The 16,795-nt window shown below is 33.6% G+C and overlaps 1 protein-coding gene across 1 annotated transcript in view; it reads left to right on the top strand.

Moving 5' to 3' along the window:
- The window catches only part of LOC111143017 (collagen type XI alpha 1 chain), a 203,687-nt gene that overhangs the window by 66,255 nt on the left and 120,637 nt on the right, over positions 1-16,795 (top strand). The window contains exons 6-12 of the mRNA XM_022496424.1: positions 4,104-4,232; positions 9,005-9,121; positions 9,727-9,819; positions 11,684-11,938; positions 12,880-12,942; positions 14,413-14,454; positions 16,381-16,443. Coding sequence (XP_022352132.1) covers positions 4,104-4,232; positions 9,005-9,121; positions 9,727-9,819; positions 11,684-11,938; positions 12,880-12,942; positions 14,413-14,454; positions 16,381-16,443 — 762 coding nt within the window. The remainder of the gene's footprint in view (positions 1-4,103; positions 4,233-9,004; positions 9,122-9,726; positions 9,820-11,683; positions 11,939-12,879; positions 12,943-14,412; positions 14,455-16,380; positions 16,444-16,795) is intronic.

The following is a 16,795-nucleotide window of genomic DNA, read 5'->3' as shown; positions in this document are numbered from 1 at the left end:
CTCTCTCTGCCTGCCTCTCTGCCTACTTGTGATCTCTGTCAAGTAAATAAATAAAATCTTTTTTAAAAAAGTAAATTATTCTCTTAGAATATAAATAACATCCAAGTTTTAATATGAAAAGTTTGAGTCATCCAAGATTACAAGTGGAATTAAAAGCTTCATGGTAGGGAGCCTGGGTGTCTCAGTTGGTTAGGCATCTGCCTTCAGCTAAGGTCATGATCCCAGGGTCCTGGGGTCGAGACCCTTTCAGGCTCCCTGCTCAGCAGGGAGTCTGCTTCTCCCTCTCCCACTGTGAGTTCTCTCTCTCACAAATAAATAAATTTTCAGAAAAATAAAAAAATAAACACTATACAGATATATATATATATATATATATATATATATATATATATATATATAATATACAGATACTAGTTCCTAGACTGACATTCAAGAGAGACTATTTATAGATAAACTGGTTAAAAATGAACTCTTTATTTGAACAGTGATAGTTGAACATTGATCCAACCTCTCCATTTGCTGTTTTGGTTATATCTGAGTTTCCTTGCCATTCTTGAGATTTGATTTTGTTCCAAGCATATAATCCATTCTCAGGTCACATTGAATTGAACATAACAGCTGATCAGGGCACAGTTTGCATTGCGCATTCTCAGGAATCAGCTGCTGTGATGTTCAGTTCAGTGGATACTTAGGCTGGGAACTGACCAACTAAACACTGGTTGGCTTCACATAGGATGAGGAGTTGAATTTGGAAATTTAGACACTTAACAGTGGCACATTGACATTTGACCTTGAAACATTGGTCCAATCTCTTATATCACATTTTTTTTTAATCAAACTGATTTTATACATGGGAAAAAAGCTAAATGTGTATTACTTATGTCTGTGATAGAGCACGATGTAGTTTATTCATTGCATCAAAATTTGAAGTAGCTAGGCTTTATAGACACACACACACACATGCATAAAAAAACAAAACACATAAACAAAAGAGAAAACAAACCAAACAAAAATTATTAGAATATGTGCATTATATTTTAGTTGTAAAAGGAAAATATGCTATTACTTATCAATTGGTCTTTATAAAACTGTGGCAGGATTGTTTTCACTGCATGTGACGTTTAGAAGAACCTCATCTTTATAGATGGGTACCATTTGGTTTTTTTACATTTGCTTTGCTTTCCACCTTAGTCTCATCCTGTCTATATGCAAATACTACCGTGGAGACCTAGTTGACACAGCTGTAGATAGCAAGGTAATTGCATCAACTCTAAGTTTGGCTTTGTAGATCATCAGAGGAGGAGGATGTCTTTTTCATGGTTCGTGTGCTGCAGATGCCAATATTACTTGGTAACTTCACCCTTTTCCAGCTGTGGAACTTTTTATGACTATTGAATCTAAATATTTACAGTTTATTCAGCCTGTCAGGGTGCTTCTGTTTATCTGCAGACTGTCTCACGACATGTCCTATGGTTAACATAAAACACTGTAGAACACCTTCTGGGGAAAATTATACTGTAGCTTTTTAACTGAATTTTTCGGTTTCTTTCCAGTAATGTATTTTATGGCTAAATATTAAATACCTGAAATAGGAATTTATAGTGGAAAGATTGGCAGGATTCCATTTAATGTAGTCCAATAAGGACTTAGAAAACCAGAATTCTTCTCAAAATATACTATTTTAAAAATACCATATGCTTATAAGATAGGCAACTTTTTTTTTCTGTTTTAGCAACAGCTTCACTTGATTCATTATATTTCCCATACTTAAATATGAATTCTGGAGTTCTGGAGAGGACCTTAGATATGATCTCTACATATATTCACTTTACAAAAGATGAATGAGGGGACTTGCATAATTCCACATAGTTAATGGCAAAGTTGGGAGAAAATTTAAGAGTCAGGATTTCTACTTGAAACCCTCAGTGATGGCAGCACTCAAGATGTTCTCAATGATGCCTCATTATTATCTTAACAACAGAATGAAAAACTGTGTATTCAAAGTTCTGTTTGTTACTTATTATTATCAATTTACATAACTATATAATTATTTGTATATAATTCAGTTGTGGCTACTCAGTGTTCTGAATTGATCAGCTAATATTTGAGAGATGCTATCAATAAATTGTAAGAACTTATATTAGTCAAATATGTGAGCATATTTAAAATCAGTGGGCATAAAAGAAATATTAGACACTTTCCTATCTACTTACAAAAAAGAATCCTGAAAAAAAAATCTCAGAAACAATCTAATTTGACTGATTAATTATATTGACTCATGACATGGAAATAAATAATTTTCAAGTTGGAACACTAAAATAGTATGACTATTATAAACATTGTACTTTTCAGATGGATATTTGCTGATTCTGCTTTCTTTTTATGTTTTACTGGGAATAATAAAGTAGATGTTTTGTTACGTGGGTGTTACCTGACCATATTAATATGCTACACGCACTTTTAAAGACTCTTCTTTTTTTTCCAAATTTTTACTTAAATTCTAGTTAAACATAGAGTGTAATATTGGCTTCAGGAGTAGAATTTAGTGATTCATCACTCATCTATAACATCTAGTGCTCGACACAAGGACCCTCCTTAATATCTATCACCCATATAGACCACCCCAGGCCATCTCCTTCCAGCGACCCTCAGTTTATTCTCAATAGTTCAGAGTCTCTTATGGTTTATTAAAGCACTGTTTGAATGAACGATCGAATGAAATGACGAAATTCTCTGCTGGGATTCTTTGTAAGAGACTTTTAAAATTTAATGTCTATATTTTCATTAGGCTATATAGGCTGAATCACTCTGTTAACAAAATGCAGAAAAGCTGGAATAACTTTGAAATTATTAAAAATGGAATCAGGAATTCTATGGATCAGACTTATGTGCTCAAAATTATAAGGACTTCAATCATCAAGTCAGATGACTATTGACTCAAAAATTCTTCTGGGCCTGAGTATAATTATGAATTGATATGGCCATGACCCATGGCTTTATATGAAACTAGTTACATGTTGAATTAGACCTTGTGGAAATAGTCAGATTGCTTCAGGAGCAGAATATTACAGTTTTTCTCTTGTTTACACAGTTTTCAGAACCAGTTTCCAGAATCTCCTGAAATTAAACTCTTTAGATAATCCTGTTACTAATTATTTGTAATTTTTTAAATTAAAATTATGCAGAATTCAAAATAAAAGAATTTTAATGTATGCTTAGATGCTCCATTATTTCTTAATAAAAATATCTCAAATTTCTGGCTTTTTATTTATAATTTGAATTTTTCTCGTCTCTGTATTTCTTACCCATCTTTGTAAGTAGGAATTCCTTTTGATACCAACTCCTTTATGAGAACACAATAGTAGGATCTATATTTTCTTTTAAAATTCTCATATAAATTTGTCTAATAATAATAATTCCCTTTGATTTGATTGAACTCTGTAATTTATGTTGAAAATATTTACTATCTTTATCTACAGGTTTTAAATTTTATTTACTGTTTCATCAGCTTATTACTTATATTTTCTTCGTCTTATTTTATACAGTGTAAGCTGTGAATGCAGTAAAATCAAGTTTTAACAAATGGATGCATATAGTAAGGATTGTCTAAACCACAGAATAATAGAATAACAGCTTAATATTAACAGCTGATTTGTAAGACAGGTGTGAGTTTTTCTTTAATCCTATCAGACTATTTTTTATTTAAGTTTTTTGTTTTAATTCCAGTGTAGCTAGCATACAGTGTTAAATTAGTGTCAAGTGTGCAATATGGTGTTTGCACAATTTCATTACTCTGTGCTCATCACGACAAGTTCGCTTTTCAGTCCCCATCCCCTATTTTACCCATACTCCTCTCACCTCTCCTCTGGTAACTATCGGTTTATTATTTATAGTTAAGAGTCTATTTCTTGGTTTCTTTGTCTGTCTTTCTCTTTTTCCCTTGCTTGTTATTGCTGTAAGACTGTAAGACTATTTTTAACATTGAATGTAAGTAATAATTCTTCATGTATTTAAAAATAAACTACACATTGTCTCTGGTAAATCTTGCTCTGATCTATGTATATCCGAATATGCTGACTACATCCATGGTTATTTCTTGACAGGGGGACATCCAGCAGCTGTTGATCATAGGTGACCCCAAAGCTGCATATGACTACTGTGAGCATTATAGTCCAGACTGTGACTCTTCAGTGCCCAAGGCTGCTCAGGCTCAGGAACCGCAGATTGATGAGGTGAGAACCAGAACATCAGGGCACGTTTTCTCATTTCAACGGTATAGACCTACTCCTGTAGTTTTGAGGCTTATCACTATTATTCAATTTTAATTAAAGTATACTTTGCATTTAATAGTGTTTTACTACTTCTAGGAAGAGTGATTTAAAGATTTTGGGTGTTTTTCCTTTCAAGTACTGTTACTTAAACTTCTGATAAATAGAGATACCTCACTTGTATGTGTGTATATGAGCATATTTTATTTTGGGGGAGGTGAGAAAAAGGTACTTATCTAAAAGCTATATTTCTGCTACATAAATATCTAAAAGCTGTATTTCTGCCCTTGGCAGTTAAATAATGGACACAGCCTCCAGATAAGGGTGACATATCCTCCGGTGCACTTGCCTTTGGCAATTCAGGTAGATGAGAAAGTGACATTAGAGCTACCTTAAAGTTTCAGGCTGTGTTGAGTATTTAGAGAGATTTTTTTTTTCTGTTTCTTATTGGGCATGGCTACACTGATATGTATGTTTTCTTTGTCTTCCACAAAATTTGACATAAAGAGTAATAAAATGAAAAGCAGTAACTAAAACTATTCATGTACTTTGATTCTTATTATGTCACTTAATTTGAAATTCAAATGTGAAACCCTTCTTCCAGGCCATTTTTGCAAGAAAATTTACCATAATGAAATTTAACCCTATTCTCTTTCAGACCAAAAAGTAAGTTTGCATAGCCATAACAATTCTGGCAGAATTGAATATTCCCCAAAACAAAAAATACAGTACAATGTACCCTTATCCAGATTTTTGGTAAAATCCTTTGATGTGGATCTTCTGGAAATTAAAAAAAACAAGCAAACTGGAAGGAATTTAGTCTTTAGTTGGCAACAAAACAATTTTTTTAGATTCTTTTTTTCTCAAGGTGAAGAGTGTTAAATTTTAGGAGAGGGGGTTGGAAGTTTGAAAACATCAAGGCTGCTTTAATGTCTGAAAATAGCTCAAATAGCATTCTTACTTTCTAAATGTATTATTTGTTTCCATCTTTTGAGCTTGACTACTTAGAAGAAGTTAGGATCTTTTTTATTTTAATGTATTATTGTTTTTGCATGTGAGTTCCATTAGAATTTTACCATTTAACTGCTTAAGATAGATTTGTTGACATCATTTTTCTTTTTAAAGTACGATAGTGAATTCTGTTCCACTGATCTTTTCCATGACTTAATATAAATGTTCTTTTTAAAACAGGATAGTCTTAAGAAGCTGACAGAAAAGCAAATATGAGAGAGAAAAAAGAAATTGCTTGGGTAGTTGTGGTTGATTTTTTTCCGTTTTCCTGTGCCTCAGTCTTTTTATTCCCTCAGGATTTATTTAAACAGGTTTTTTTTTGTGAATTCTAAGAGGATAGGTAAAATATCATCAGGTTAGGGCTTTTATACCTTAGAGATTATGTGATGATTCAGTATTAAAATTTATAATATTTATACATGGTATATATGTTTGAGATTGCCGAGATTTATTTTGCTCCTGTTTTAAGAAGGATAAGTTTTGTTCTTTTTAGCAACAGATATGGCTCTGATTTTTGGAAGAATGAAGGTATGCTTTCTTAAAATGTCACCTTGAGGTATTTTATTACTATATTTTAATGCTATCATGTCAGTTAAACTGAGTTATTTAAAGCAAAATAGTTTTTATACATTTTTATCTAGATAAAAAAGTAAAATTTAAAAGTAAATTTGCCCTTTTCTACGTTAGTTGTTGATAATGTATATTTAAGAAGTCAAACGTGTTTTTACTAGGAGAGTTTGAGAAGAAAAACAATGTATTGCTGTAACACAAACTGTGTGGAAATCCAATTGGGTGATGCTATAATAAATACAGCATTTCTTACCAGTTTCTATATTGAATGTGTTACAATGAAATGTGTCTCTCCTCTCTCCTCATGCACTATAATTAATGCTAGGCTACTCACATATCAAACCTGAAAGCATTCCATCACTGCATGTCTTTTTACATATATTCATCTCATTGATCACAGCCAGTTCTCTGTTTTCAAGGCAGCTCCAAATTCCATAATAAGTAGAGATGGTCATCTCCAAAAATACGTTATAAAGCTTCATGTACACTAGCGCCAAGTATACTCAATACCACCACAAAGGGGATGTTATTTAGATAAAGAAATAAGATCAGGGTTGCCTGGGTAGCTCAGTTGTGAGGGTCTAACTCATGATTTTGGCTCAGGTTGTGATCTCAGGGTTATGAGATCAAGCTCCACCTCGGTCCCATGGTCAGTGGGGAGTCTGTTTGAGATCTCTCCCTCTCCCTTTACCCCTCCCCTCCCTCTAAAATAAATAAATAAATAAATAAATAAATAAATCTTTTAAAAAAGGAGAGGTTAGAATAGAAGCAGTGATTTTCACTGACTCCTGAAAGACTCTAAGAAAAAGATGTGCTTTAGTGTCTAGGGAAGTGAGAATATTATTTCTTCCAGTATGCCATAATCACAACTAGTCTGGTTGGTCATCCTTTGGAAAGAATTTAAAAAGAGGAGAAACTTATGGAGAGTAGATATTTCCTGATACAAGAACAACAATAACAACAACAAAAATGACATGAAGTTGGTATATATTGATATATTTCTGAATACCATGCTTCATGTAAGATGCATTAAACTATGCATTTGAAAAATCAGCCCTTTGTGTCTTTGTTTATTGTCTTATGTTTTTAAAACTCATTGTAGATGCACCTAATTTTGAAAAGTCTGCCTAATTTTAAAACTCTACAACATAGACCATCAAATCTTTTCTTTTTTATGTCTTACTTGAAGCTGGCAGCTAGTAGCTATATAAATTTAGTATTTCTTATTCCAACATGATTGACCATAACTACAAAAAAGTATTCATTATACAATATTCAGTCTCTATTTATGTCTTTTTAATATGTATCTAAATTCAGTATTTAAGCATTCTGTTTATTTAATGATATTATTAACAATGTTTACATTAACTTTCCTAGAAGTAGTTGGTATTATATCTTGATTGCAGAGGCATGACGAAGCAAGTGTTCAGTGTTCTATACATGCATTTTTCTATTTTACCAAATTCTTTCCAAATTCAATTAGAATAAAGCTTTGTTGAAATACTTTATATGTATATTCATTGATAATCAAACTGAGTAGGTAAAATTATGAATGCATTTCAGTTAATTTAATCAAATCAGAGTTTTGACAGCCATAAAGAAAACTAAAGACAAGTCTATGTTTATATTTCAATATGACCTTCAGCTGAACCATCTAGAAAGTTTACTCTAGTGAGCATATTTCATAAAAGGCCAAATGTATAATGTTGCTAGGGGATCAGTTTTGACATGTCTCATTATAGGTCTGTGAAATTGCACACATTTGCATTGCTATAGCTAATAGAGCTTATTAGAAGGTACAGTGATCACAATTTTCTAAAAGACATATGGTCAACAGTTATTTTTTGGCAGATCAAAAAGGTTTTTGTGGCAATTTTGAAATCCAGTTGAAGTATAATAGGAATTTTACCAAATATAATACTGAGGGAATTCCAAATAGGTTGCCTTTAGCATATACACACACACACACACACACACACACAGACACACACACATAAAATATCTATATCTATGTTATAGATAAGATATATATCTAATATATATTAATATAAATAATATATATTAACTATTCAGCTTGTTCAGTTTACTACTTAATATATTTTATATATATATGACCTTAATATATTTACATTTATTTTGAGTAAAACCAATGATTAATATGTTTCACAATAACTATATTCTTGTTTACAAATTAAAGTTTTGATAGAGATAGTTGGCTTTGAAAATGAATACATTATTTTCCTTATCACTCAATATGTATGATTGTCTTATACATGCCTCTATGAAGAAACATATCTCTTTCCAACTAAGTTATTTTAATACAGAAGAATCTAGTATAAAATACTATTTCCCAATGTGAGTTAGTTTTAAGTAGTTTATGAGGTCTAAGTACTGTGCTTTTTTGATAGAGAAAAAAGCAGTATCTTTAAAAGTAGAAATAATGTATTAACTAGAAACAGATCTAACTTTTGAATCTTTAATGTTTCACAAGTCTTTTGTGCTCATTTTGATCTTGTCTATAGCAAATTAGAGATTTCTAAATAAATTTTAGATTTTATTTTTTCATTAGTTCCAGCGTTCTGTTTAGACTCATTTTATGCTCCTTGCATTTCTTTTCCTCCTCTCCCCTTTCTGACTCACAACATAAACATTCTATCATACTTGGAAAGACTACTGTCCATATTTTAAATTTTAAGCATGTAGTTTAATGAAAAAAGAAGTACCCATTGACATTACAGTAAAATTCTTAGGGAATTTTAACAAATTCTTGTGTAGCAATTTTCACAAATAAAAATTAACATGAATATTTAACAACTGTGACCAAGCACATAATTGCTGTGTTCAAAAAAAAGCCATTAACTAATATTCAAAAGTTTTGAATATTAATTAAGTTTGAATTAAAGTTCAATATTTTTAGTTTCCTCACAGCCCTAACCACGATTCTGCTCTTAGAAAACCTGCTTTGTCATTCCTGTGTTATTGTACTCTATATAGGATGGTATAACACTTCTTGTAATACAAAATAACATTTAAATAACAGCATTTCCTTGCCTCTTAACCTTTACTGTAAGTAAAAGTTAAGACAGTTACCACTTTGTTGTTAGTATTAGCTGCAACTAACAAAATCGCCTGATATTTTTTCCTTTGCGATGTAGTATGCACCTGAGGATATAATGGAATATGACTATGAGTATGGGGAAGCAGAGTATAAGGAGGCTGAATTTGTAACAGAGACACCCACTGTAACTGAGGAGACAATAGCACAAACCGAGGTAAAAACAAAATAGCGCCCTTGTGAATGGTGTCCTGCTGTTTGTCATTCCCTGGTTTCTTATGTCTGCTGTTCCTTGAACTCATCATAAGCCTTTCATTCCCCCGATTTCTATGAACCAATAACTGTGGTTTTTATTTGACAGTAGCTGTCCTGAAGGAATGATGCTCATTTTGCTTTGCTTGTCCTTCCTTTCGTCCATGCTCTTCATTTCCTTTTCACTTTATTTATGTTTCCCATTCCATCTTTCACCACATTTTACAGAAAAAGAAATCCAATTTCAAAAAGAAGACGAGGACAGTGGCCACTAACTCAAAGGAAAAGTCCAAAAAGTTTACACCCCCTAAATCTGAAAAATTTGCGTCCAAGAAGAAGAAAAGTTATCAAGCAGCAGCAAAAGCCAAACTAGGGGTAAAGGTAGCAAAGAAAAAACAATCAAGATCTCTCCTAGATAAGCTGGAAGATCTCTGATGATGAGTCATTGTCCTAACCCAACTAGATAAATGCTCATTTGGCTAATCCGATAACCTAGTTAAATCATGATTCCCCTAAATTTGGGATTGCCTTATATTTTTATAATTGCCTTTCTTTTGAATTTATCACTAGGCAAATATTGTTGATGATTTTCAAGAATACAACTATGGAACAGAAGAAAGTTACCAGACAGAAGCTCCTAGGCATGTATCTGGACCAAATGAGGTAAGCTCATTGACACTGTTAAATCACAGTCAAAATTTTTTAACTGTGTAATATTTCTTAATACGCTTCACTCTGGCAGAATCCATAATTCGTGGGAAGTTCCATCTTTTTATCCCTTTCCTGAACAACAGCATTTGTTCACTCTTACTAGAAACAGGTCATTTAAAATCAGTCAATTCAGGTTTTGCATGACTCTTTGCTTCATGCAAGCACAAATTAATTAAACTGAATTGGCTGCTATCATTTTCTTGATTGCTCCTGGGATTGAGTAAGCTTCTCAACATGTTGTGATGAAAGGTATTCACAACATGATTTTTCTGTGAGGAGACTCCTCTAAAGTGAAAATTGTATCATGAAATGATACAATTAGAATTTAGTTCATCAATTCACCAGTTCACCAATAATCATGCATTTTTACGACAGCAAACTTCTTGACAAAATGTAGACTTAGTGGATTTTAGTAGCTTTTTACTTTTTCAAACTTGTTAGGAGTGTGATGTTTACAATTAAATTAATATACCTTACCCTTTTTCATTCTTTCCTATGAAGATGTTTAAGCACATACAGGTATAAAAATCAATGTTCCTGAATTTCAAACTAGACATACAACCTTCTCCTGAAAAGATGACAAGTGTCCCAGTGAGGCAAATAAACCCAGTGGTGTGTTACATGCAAACACATACTTTAGAATAATAACATTTTAGGGTGAGAACAGATTTTAAGTTTCATCTGCTCCAAAATAATCATTTTCCAGAAATGGATATCTTGAGTTAAGATGTCTATTTATCTAACCAAATTCATCTAGCTTTTTTAGATGAGAGCTATGAACATAGTAAATTTAGATTTTGAATAATATTCATCCCTTATAGATAGTATGCCCTCCTTGTCTAAGAATACAAAAGTATTATGATTTTTGGACATTTTATTTTAGTTAATAATTGCTAAATTAATCATTTAGCCACTTTTTACTCTCATGATTTTACATACTACTAATTTATTCAATACTGTTCTGTCATCTAGATTCACTGTTGTAGAAATCAAGTTACTTAAAATGAAATTCTAAAAGGAGCAAGATAAATTATTTAATTTGAATCTAATCAAAATCATAATATAGCTAAAATTACATGAGAACTATGATGCAGATTTATGCCATTGATAAGTAATTAGTTATGTGAAAAAGAAAATTATACTAGGTTTATTTGTTTTTAATCTCTGAGGGAGTATTTATTGATATAAAATTTACTTGTAAATGTATATTTATTCTCTGCTCTTTATGAGATTGTACAGTGACATAGTCTGTTTCATTGTCTTGAATTTTGAAGGCTATAGTTTATATTTTACTTGCTTTAAAGAACCCTTTGGTGATATAATACTTCCTTATATACTAGATACTCTGTAAAAATTACAATCGTAAGTCTCGCTATTAGCATTAATATTTTATTTTTGTGATTGAGAGTCAAGTTTACATGTTTTTTCTGGTAGCAGTTATATTTCATAATGATGATCTGTGAGCTTTGAAAATTAAGCAAAGCTTTAACTTAGTGCATATTTCATTGTCCAAGTCTCAAACTATAAAGTAAATATAAAATTGACTAACAAACAAATACACATGCTGAATCCATGTGACTATTTGCAGTTTATTGGGAAAAGTACTTTGAAAGCAATATTTCCTTGTACATACCAATGTACAAAAATATTTCTTTCAATGATACTGAAAGGCTATCTTTCTCGGCCTTTAGCCTTGCTTGGGTAACATTTGAATTGCTTCCCGTCACATTCCATCAAACTGTAATTGCAAATGCTTTCCTTGCTTTACTAATAGTAAACTTCATGTTCTTCAACTCCTTGCAACTTTAATTAATAGCCAAATCCAGTTGAAGAAGTATTTACTGAAGAATATCTAACTGGAGAGGATTATGATTCCCAGAGGAAAAATTCCGAGGATATACTATATGAAAACAAAGAAATAGACGGCAGGGACTCTGACCTGCTGGTAGATGGAGATTTAGGCGAATATGATTTTTATGAATATAAAGAATATGAAGATAAACCAACAAGTCCCACTAATGAAGAATTTGGTCCAGGTGTTCCAGCAGAAACAGATATCACAGAAACAAGCGTAAGTCAGTGTTATGCCCTGCGTCATTGTATGTCTTATTTTTGGAGTATTTCCACATTTATCTTGATGTTTTTTCAAGTATAAAGTACAAGTTGTGTTCTTATGTAAATTGTGAATATTTATTCCTCCCAGGACATCTTGATAGATTCTTCCTCATGGAAATCTTCAGCCGTTGTAGCTCTGCCTATACTACCAGAGTCTTCATTTGAAAGTATAGTCTTGGATAGAATCGTATCCAAATTGTTTTGTCATCGATAAGATTAAAATAGTTATTATTCTGGATAGTAAGTCTGATTTTTAGATTTTTTTAAAAAGATTTTATTTATTCATTTATCAGAGAGGGAGAGCACAAGCAGGGAGAGCAGCCAGCAGAGTGGGAGGAAGAAATAGGCTGTCTGCTGAGCCAAGGAGCCAGATGTAGGACTGGATCCCAACACCTTGGGATCATGACCTGGGCCGAAGGCAGCTGCTTAACGAACTGAGCCACCTAGGTGTCCCAGATTATTTTATTTTTTAATTTTGAAAGAAGAATTTTCTGGTGATGCTCAGTACAGAACCATATATGTTATTTTTTTCACCATTTGACCCCCATCACCCATTTCTCCCACCGCTCACCCCCCACCTATATTTCGTTAAATTTAATTTGATGACACTTTTTGTGTAATGCCTTGGAATAATCATTGAAGTCTACATACGTCTTTATCTTTTTGTAATAGGTCTTTAACAAACAATTGTTTCATCTCATTCAAGAATTGCATTAATGCTCATTATATTTTCCTTTTCATGTTTTCAGTATCTAAACATTCAATAGGTTTTTGTTTAAAAAAAACACATTTTAATAGGTTGTTTTTAAATGCACTTAGATGATTAAATCTTCTTAAAAAATACTTAAATGGCCTTAATTACTTAAAGACAGGTTGCTTGAATTTTTCACTCAACAGATAAATGGCCATGGTGGATATGGAGAAAAAGGGCAGAAAGGAGAACCAGCAGTAGTTGAACCTGTAAGTATTGGTGTGAATACATTGTAAAGGTTGGTACAATTAATTTATATTTTGAGCCATCATCACCCTACAGTATTATATATGTTTGTATATTTCCATTAAAAATTCTAATGTCCAAGTGTTTAAAATGTGCCATGACTAAGTGAGATAGTGAGGCCATTTCTGGCAAGTGAAATTTTAATTAACCAAAAAATATAGAGACATGAATTTTGGAATTTGAAAGTAGCTGAAATTTGTCTAGTCTAATTCTCTTGTTTTACGACAAAGGAACCTGAGATCTGCTGAGATTCACGTGTTCGTGGTTGAGACATAACCAGATGTTAGCTTTTCTAACTTTCTTCAATTTCTCTAACTTAACATTATTAGAAATATATTATTTGACCTAGATATTTTCTTGTTTCATATCCAAATAATATCATGTTAATAGATATCATATTTCACATCCAGATAATATCATATTGTCATGATATGAAAATATTACTTTTAAAATTCACTTCCTTTTCTCCCATCTAACAAATGGTCTAATTCACTCCAAAAGTGATTTTTAAAATTTATGTTAATGTTATTACTACTCAAGATATTGGTAAAAAGCAAATTGTTACCAGAAAGCAATTTTACTATTGTTCTCCCTAATCAACTTGGGGAAACCGTTGCACTAGAACTAAAGGTAATATGCTTAATTGTTTGCCTCAAGATCATGAAAATCATTTCAAAAGTTGCAAGGACATAAAAACTGAAAAACAGGGTTGGGGGAGAGTCAAAGGTCAAAATGATATGTCTCTAAGGACATTGCTGGCTATTAACTGTATTACTCCAAAATCTGAGAAATTGTGCCTGAAAAAAAATTTTTTTTCAGAAAAAATATGCCCTTACTTTGAAAATTTACAACCAGCCTTCTAAATGATTAAACAATTTAAACAATTTCTGGTAGTAGAATCATAAACTTTGTGGAATGAGTTTCTTTTCCTGAAATAGTACTTTATCCTCTTGTCTATTGAAGAGCTTATCTCATGTTTATCCCCAATTGTTTTGCTTGGACTTTTTTCTCCTTTCCCTGAATTAAAGTGCACAGGTGCCACTTAACTTCCACTCTTTCATTCACGTGGTAGATATTATTAAATTCTAACTTTGCACCACGCATTATTCCGGGTGCTAGGCAAAACTTGGTCAAATTCATAGCTTTGTCCTTCTTGGGAGCATATTGCATATTCTCCTTTTAATATTATTTTCCTGAATATTTATTTCTTTTCTAATTAGTTCACCAATTCTCCGAGGACAGGGACTATATTTTCTTACCATTTTAAACTCTCTCCCTTCTGCATGCAAAACTATTTGTAATGGGTTTTACATGGTAGAAACAGAGAATTTTTGAAATGCAGTGATGTGGTGCTTTGTTAGAACTTCTTCAGTGAGAGGTCAGGGGTTCCATTTCACTAGTGGTGAGCCTCTGTCTTTTTTTTTTTATTATAGGGGATGCTTATCGAAGGACCCCCAGGACCAGCAGGACCTGCGGTATGTAATTGTGTCAAGATTATTTTTATATTGATTTTTTAAAAATAATTAGATATTTAGGGGCCCCTGGGTGGCCCAGTGGGTTAAGCCTCTGCCTTCGGCTCACGTCATGATCTCAGGGTCCTGGGATGGAGCCCCGCATCGGGCTCTCTGCTTGGCGGAGAGTCTGCTTCCCCTTCTCTCTCTGCCTGTCTCTCTGCCTACTTGTGATCTCTCTGTCAAATAAATAAATAAAATATTTTTTTAAATGAGATATTTAGAATTTCTATTACATTATTGAATTTATGTATTTTATATTAATTTGAGTATTGAATGACAGAGGCAAACAGCTTTTCTGAGGGCCTGGTGGCCTTGAATTGTTGATTTGGCTTTCCAAATGTTACTATTTTGAGAGCCGTGGAATTAAATTTTAATTTTCTTTCCTTCCTTCCCTCCTTCCTTCCTTCCTTCCTTTGCTTAAATATCTCTGTATCCTTTAACCTCATTTTTGTTAGGATCAAAGGAACGAGACTGACCAAAGTCAAGCAAAGCTTTATTTTGCGCCAAGCATGGAAAATCAAACGGACCAGTCGGGCCCTCTCTTACAAAGAGGCAACGACGATCAGGACACCGACCCCGACTACTTCCCTTACCTGACCACTCCCCCTACCCGACGACTCCCCCTACCCACCCACCCGACGACAACCTCCTACCCCACGACAACCTCCTACCCCACAACAACCTCCTACCCCACAACAACCTCCTACCCGGCGGCGCCGCTCCCCGGTGAGGATGCTTCCCGGGGAGGCTCATGATGCTCCCGATGTCTACCCCGATGATCCTGATGATCCTGACGCTCCCAATGACGCTGCTCCTGAGGATCCTGACTCCGCCCCCGCCCCATGCTGCTCCCAACAACCTTGATGCTATCACTACTACTTCCCTGCCTCACAGACTAACCTTTATAGAGGTGGTTGAGCCGGGCCCATACACAGGTGGCCAATGAAATTGCAATACACAGGGTAAACTGCACAGTCATGCTAGGTCGGCAGTACCGGTGACCAACTGAATTTCAATTCACCACAGCAAATATATGCACGCCCCACTGATTGGATGTCTCTCTCCGGCTGGCCCGCCCCCATATCCGGGGCCTGCAAGCAAGTTCCTCCAGGAGGGGCAGGGTCAACCCAAGCCCACAATGAAATGGCTCCCTCTGGCCAGCCAGGCCCTTACAATTTTCAAGTTTCATCTGAAAGTTAGGATAGTGGAAAAAAGTCATCTTTGTTTTTATTAAAGAAGTATAGGTATACCTCAATAGATGGAGTTGAGAATTCTAAGTAGACAGTAGCTGCTTTATCTGTGCTTCTGAATGGAGTGATTATCAGTTTCCATTGTCACTTCCTAGTGAGGCTGATGTCACTCAGTGTGTCTTTATTCTCAGGTAGTTGTACTGATCTGACTTTGTGAGAAATCACTGTCTTTTGTGGAATTAATTAAGTTCTTCTCATCTGAAATAGATATGTTATGCTGATGCCTTTAAATACTTTTTATCCATAAAGGAAAATGTAAAAATGCCTCCAAGCTAAACAATTTCTACATTTCAACTTTGCTATCACATTTCTGAAGTCTAATTGTCTGAGTATAACATTTCTTCATTAAAAATTGGGAACCAACTTCTACTTCAGGGACTTTATATTGGCATAGTCTCCTTTCCTGTTTTTCCTTGGAATGTCTGCTTCAACCCTGAGAGCAGCTTCATAGAGGAATCGCTGAGTTAGTGACAGAGTGGTTCCTATATGTTGTCTTTTTATAGGAAGGTAAATAGGGCAATTGTTTGGGTGACAAGTGTATATTTGTGAAATATAAAATGAGCTCTTGATTTTGGTAGGATGAATTTGCCTGAATGATAATAAGAACTGACTCAGATCATGGTTTATTTCTTTGTAGGGTCTTATGGGTCCCCCTGGTCTACAGGGCCCCACTGGACCTCCTGGTGACCCTGGAGAGAGGGTGAGTGAAGAGATTTTTTATTAAAAAAAATAATAACATAGATTAAAATAATTATAAAATATTCTACAAGCTTAACATGTTATCCTTCTGACTGGAAAGACAGAGAAACCTGTGAGTTCATTGTCTAACATTTTGGTTAACTTTTCTAACTATAATTTTAGAAGTGAGGATGAAGACTGTGCATTTACCTATGTTATAATTAGTAAGAAAACTTTTATTTTTAACAAATTTCCACATTGAGATGAACCTGCTACGTTAGATTCAGTTCTTTAGTCTCAGTTGAGACAGGTTTTCCATGAACTCTGATCAGTATTTAGTTGGATTCTGATAGACTGAGTTAATAATCCTGAAT

The sequence above is a fragment of the Enhydra lutris genome, unplaced genomic scaffold, assembly GCF_002288905.1.
Source record: "Enhydra lutris kenyoni isolate GAN:26980312 unplaced genomic scaffold, ASM228890v2 scaffoldscaffold9, whole genome shotgun sequence".
Lineage (NCBI taxonomy): Eukaryota > Metazoa > Chordata > Mammalia > Carnivora > Mustelidae > Enhydra > Enhydra lutris.
Note: the sequence above shows the minus strand (reverse complement) of the source record. Positions and strands in the feature narration are given on the sequence as shown.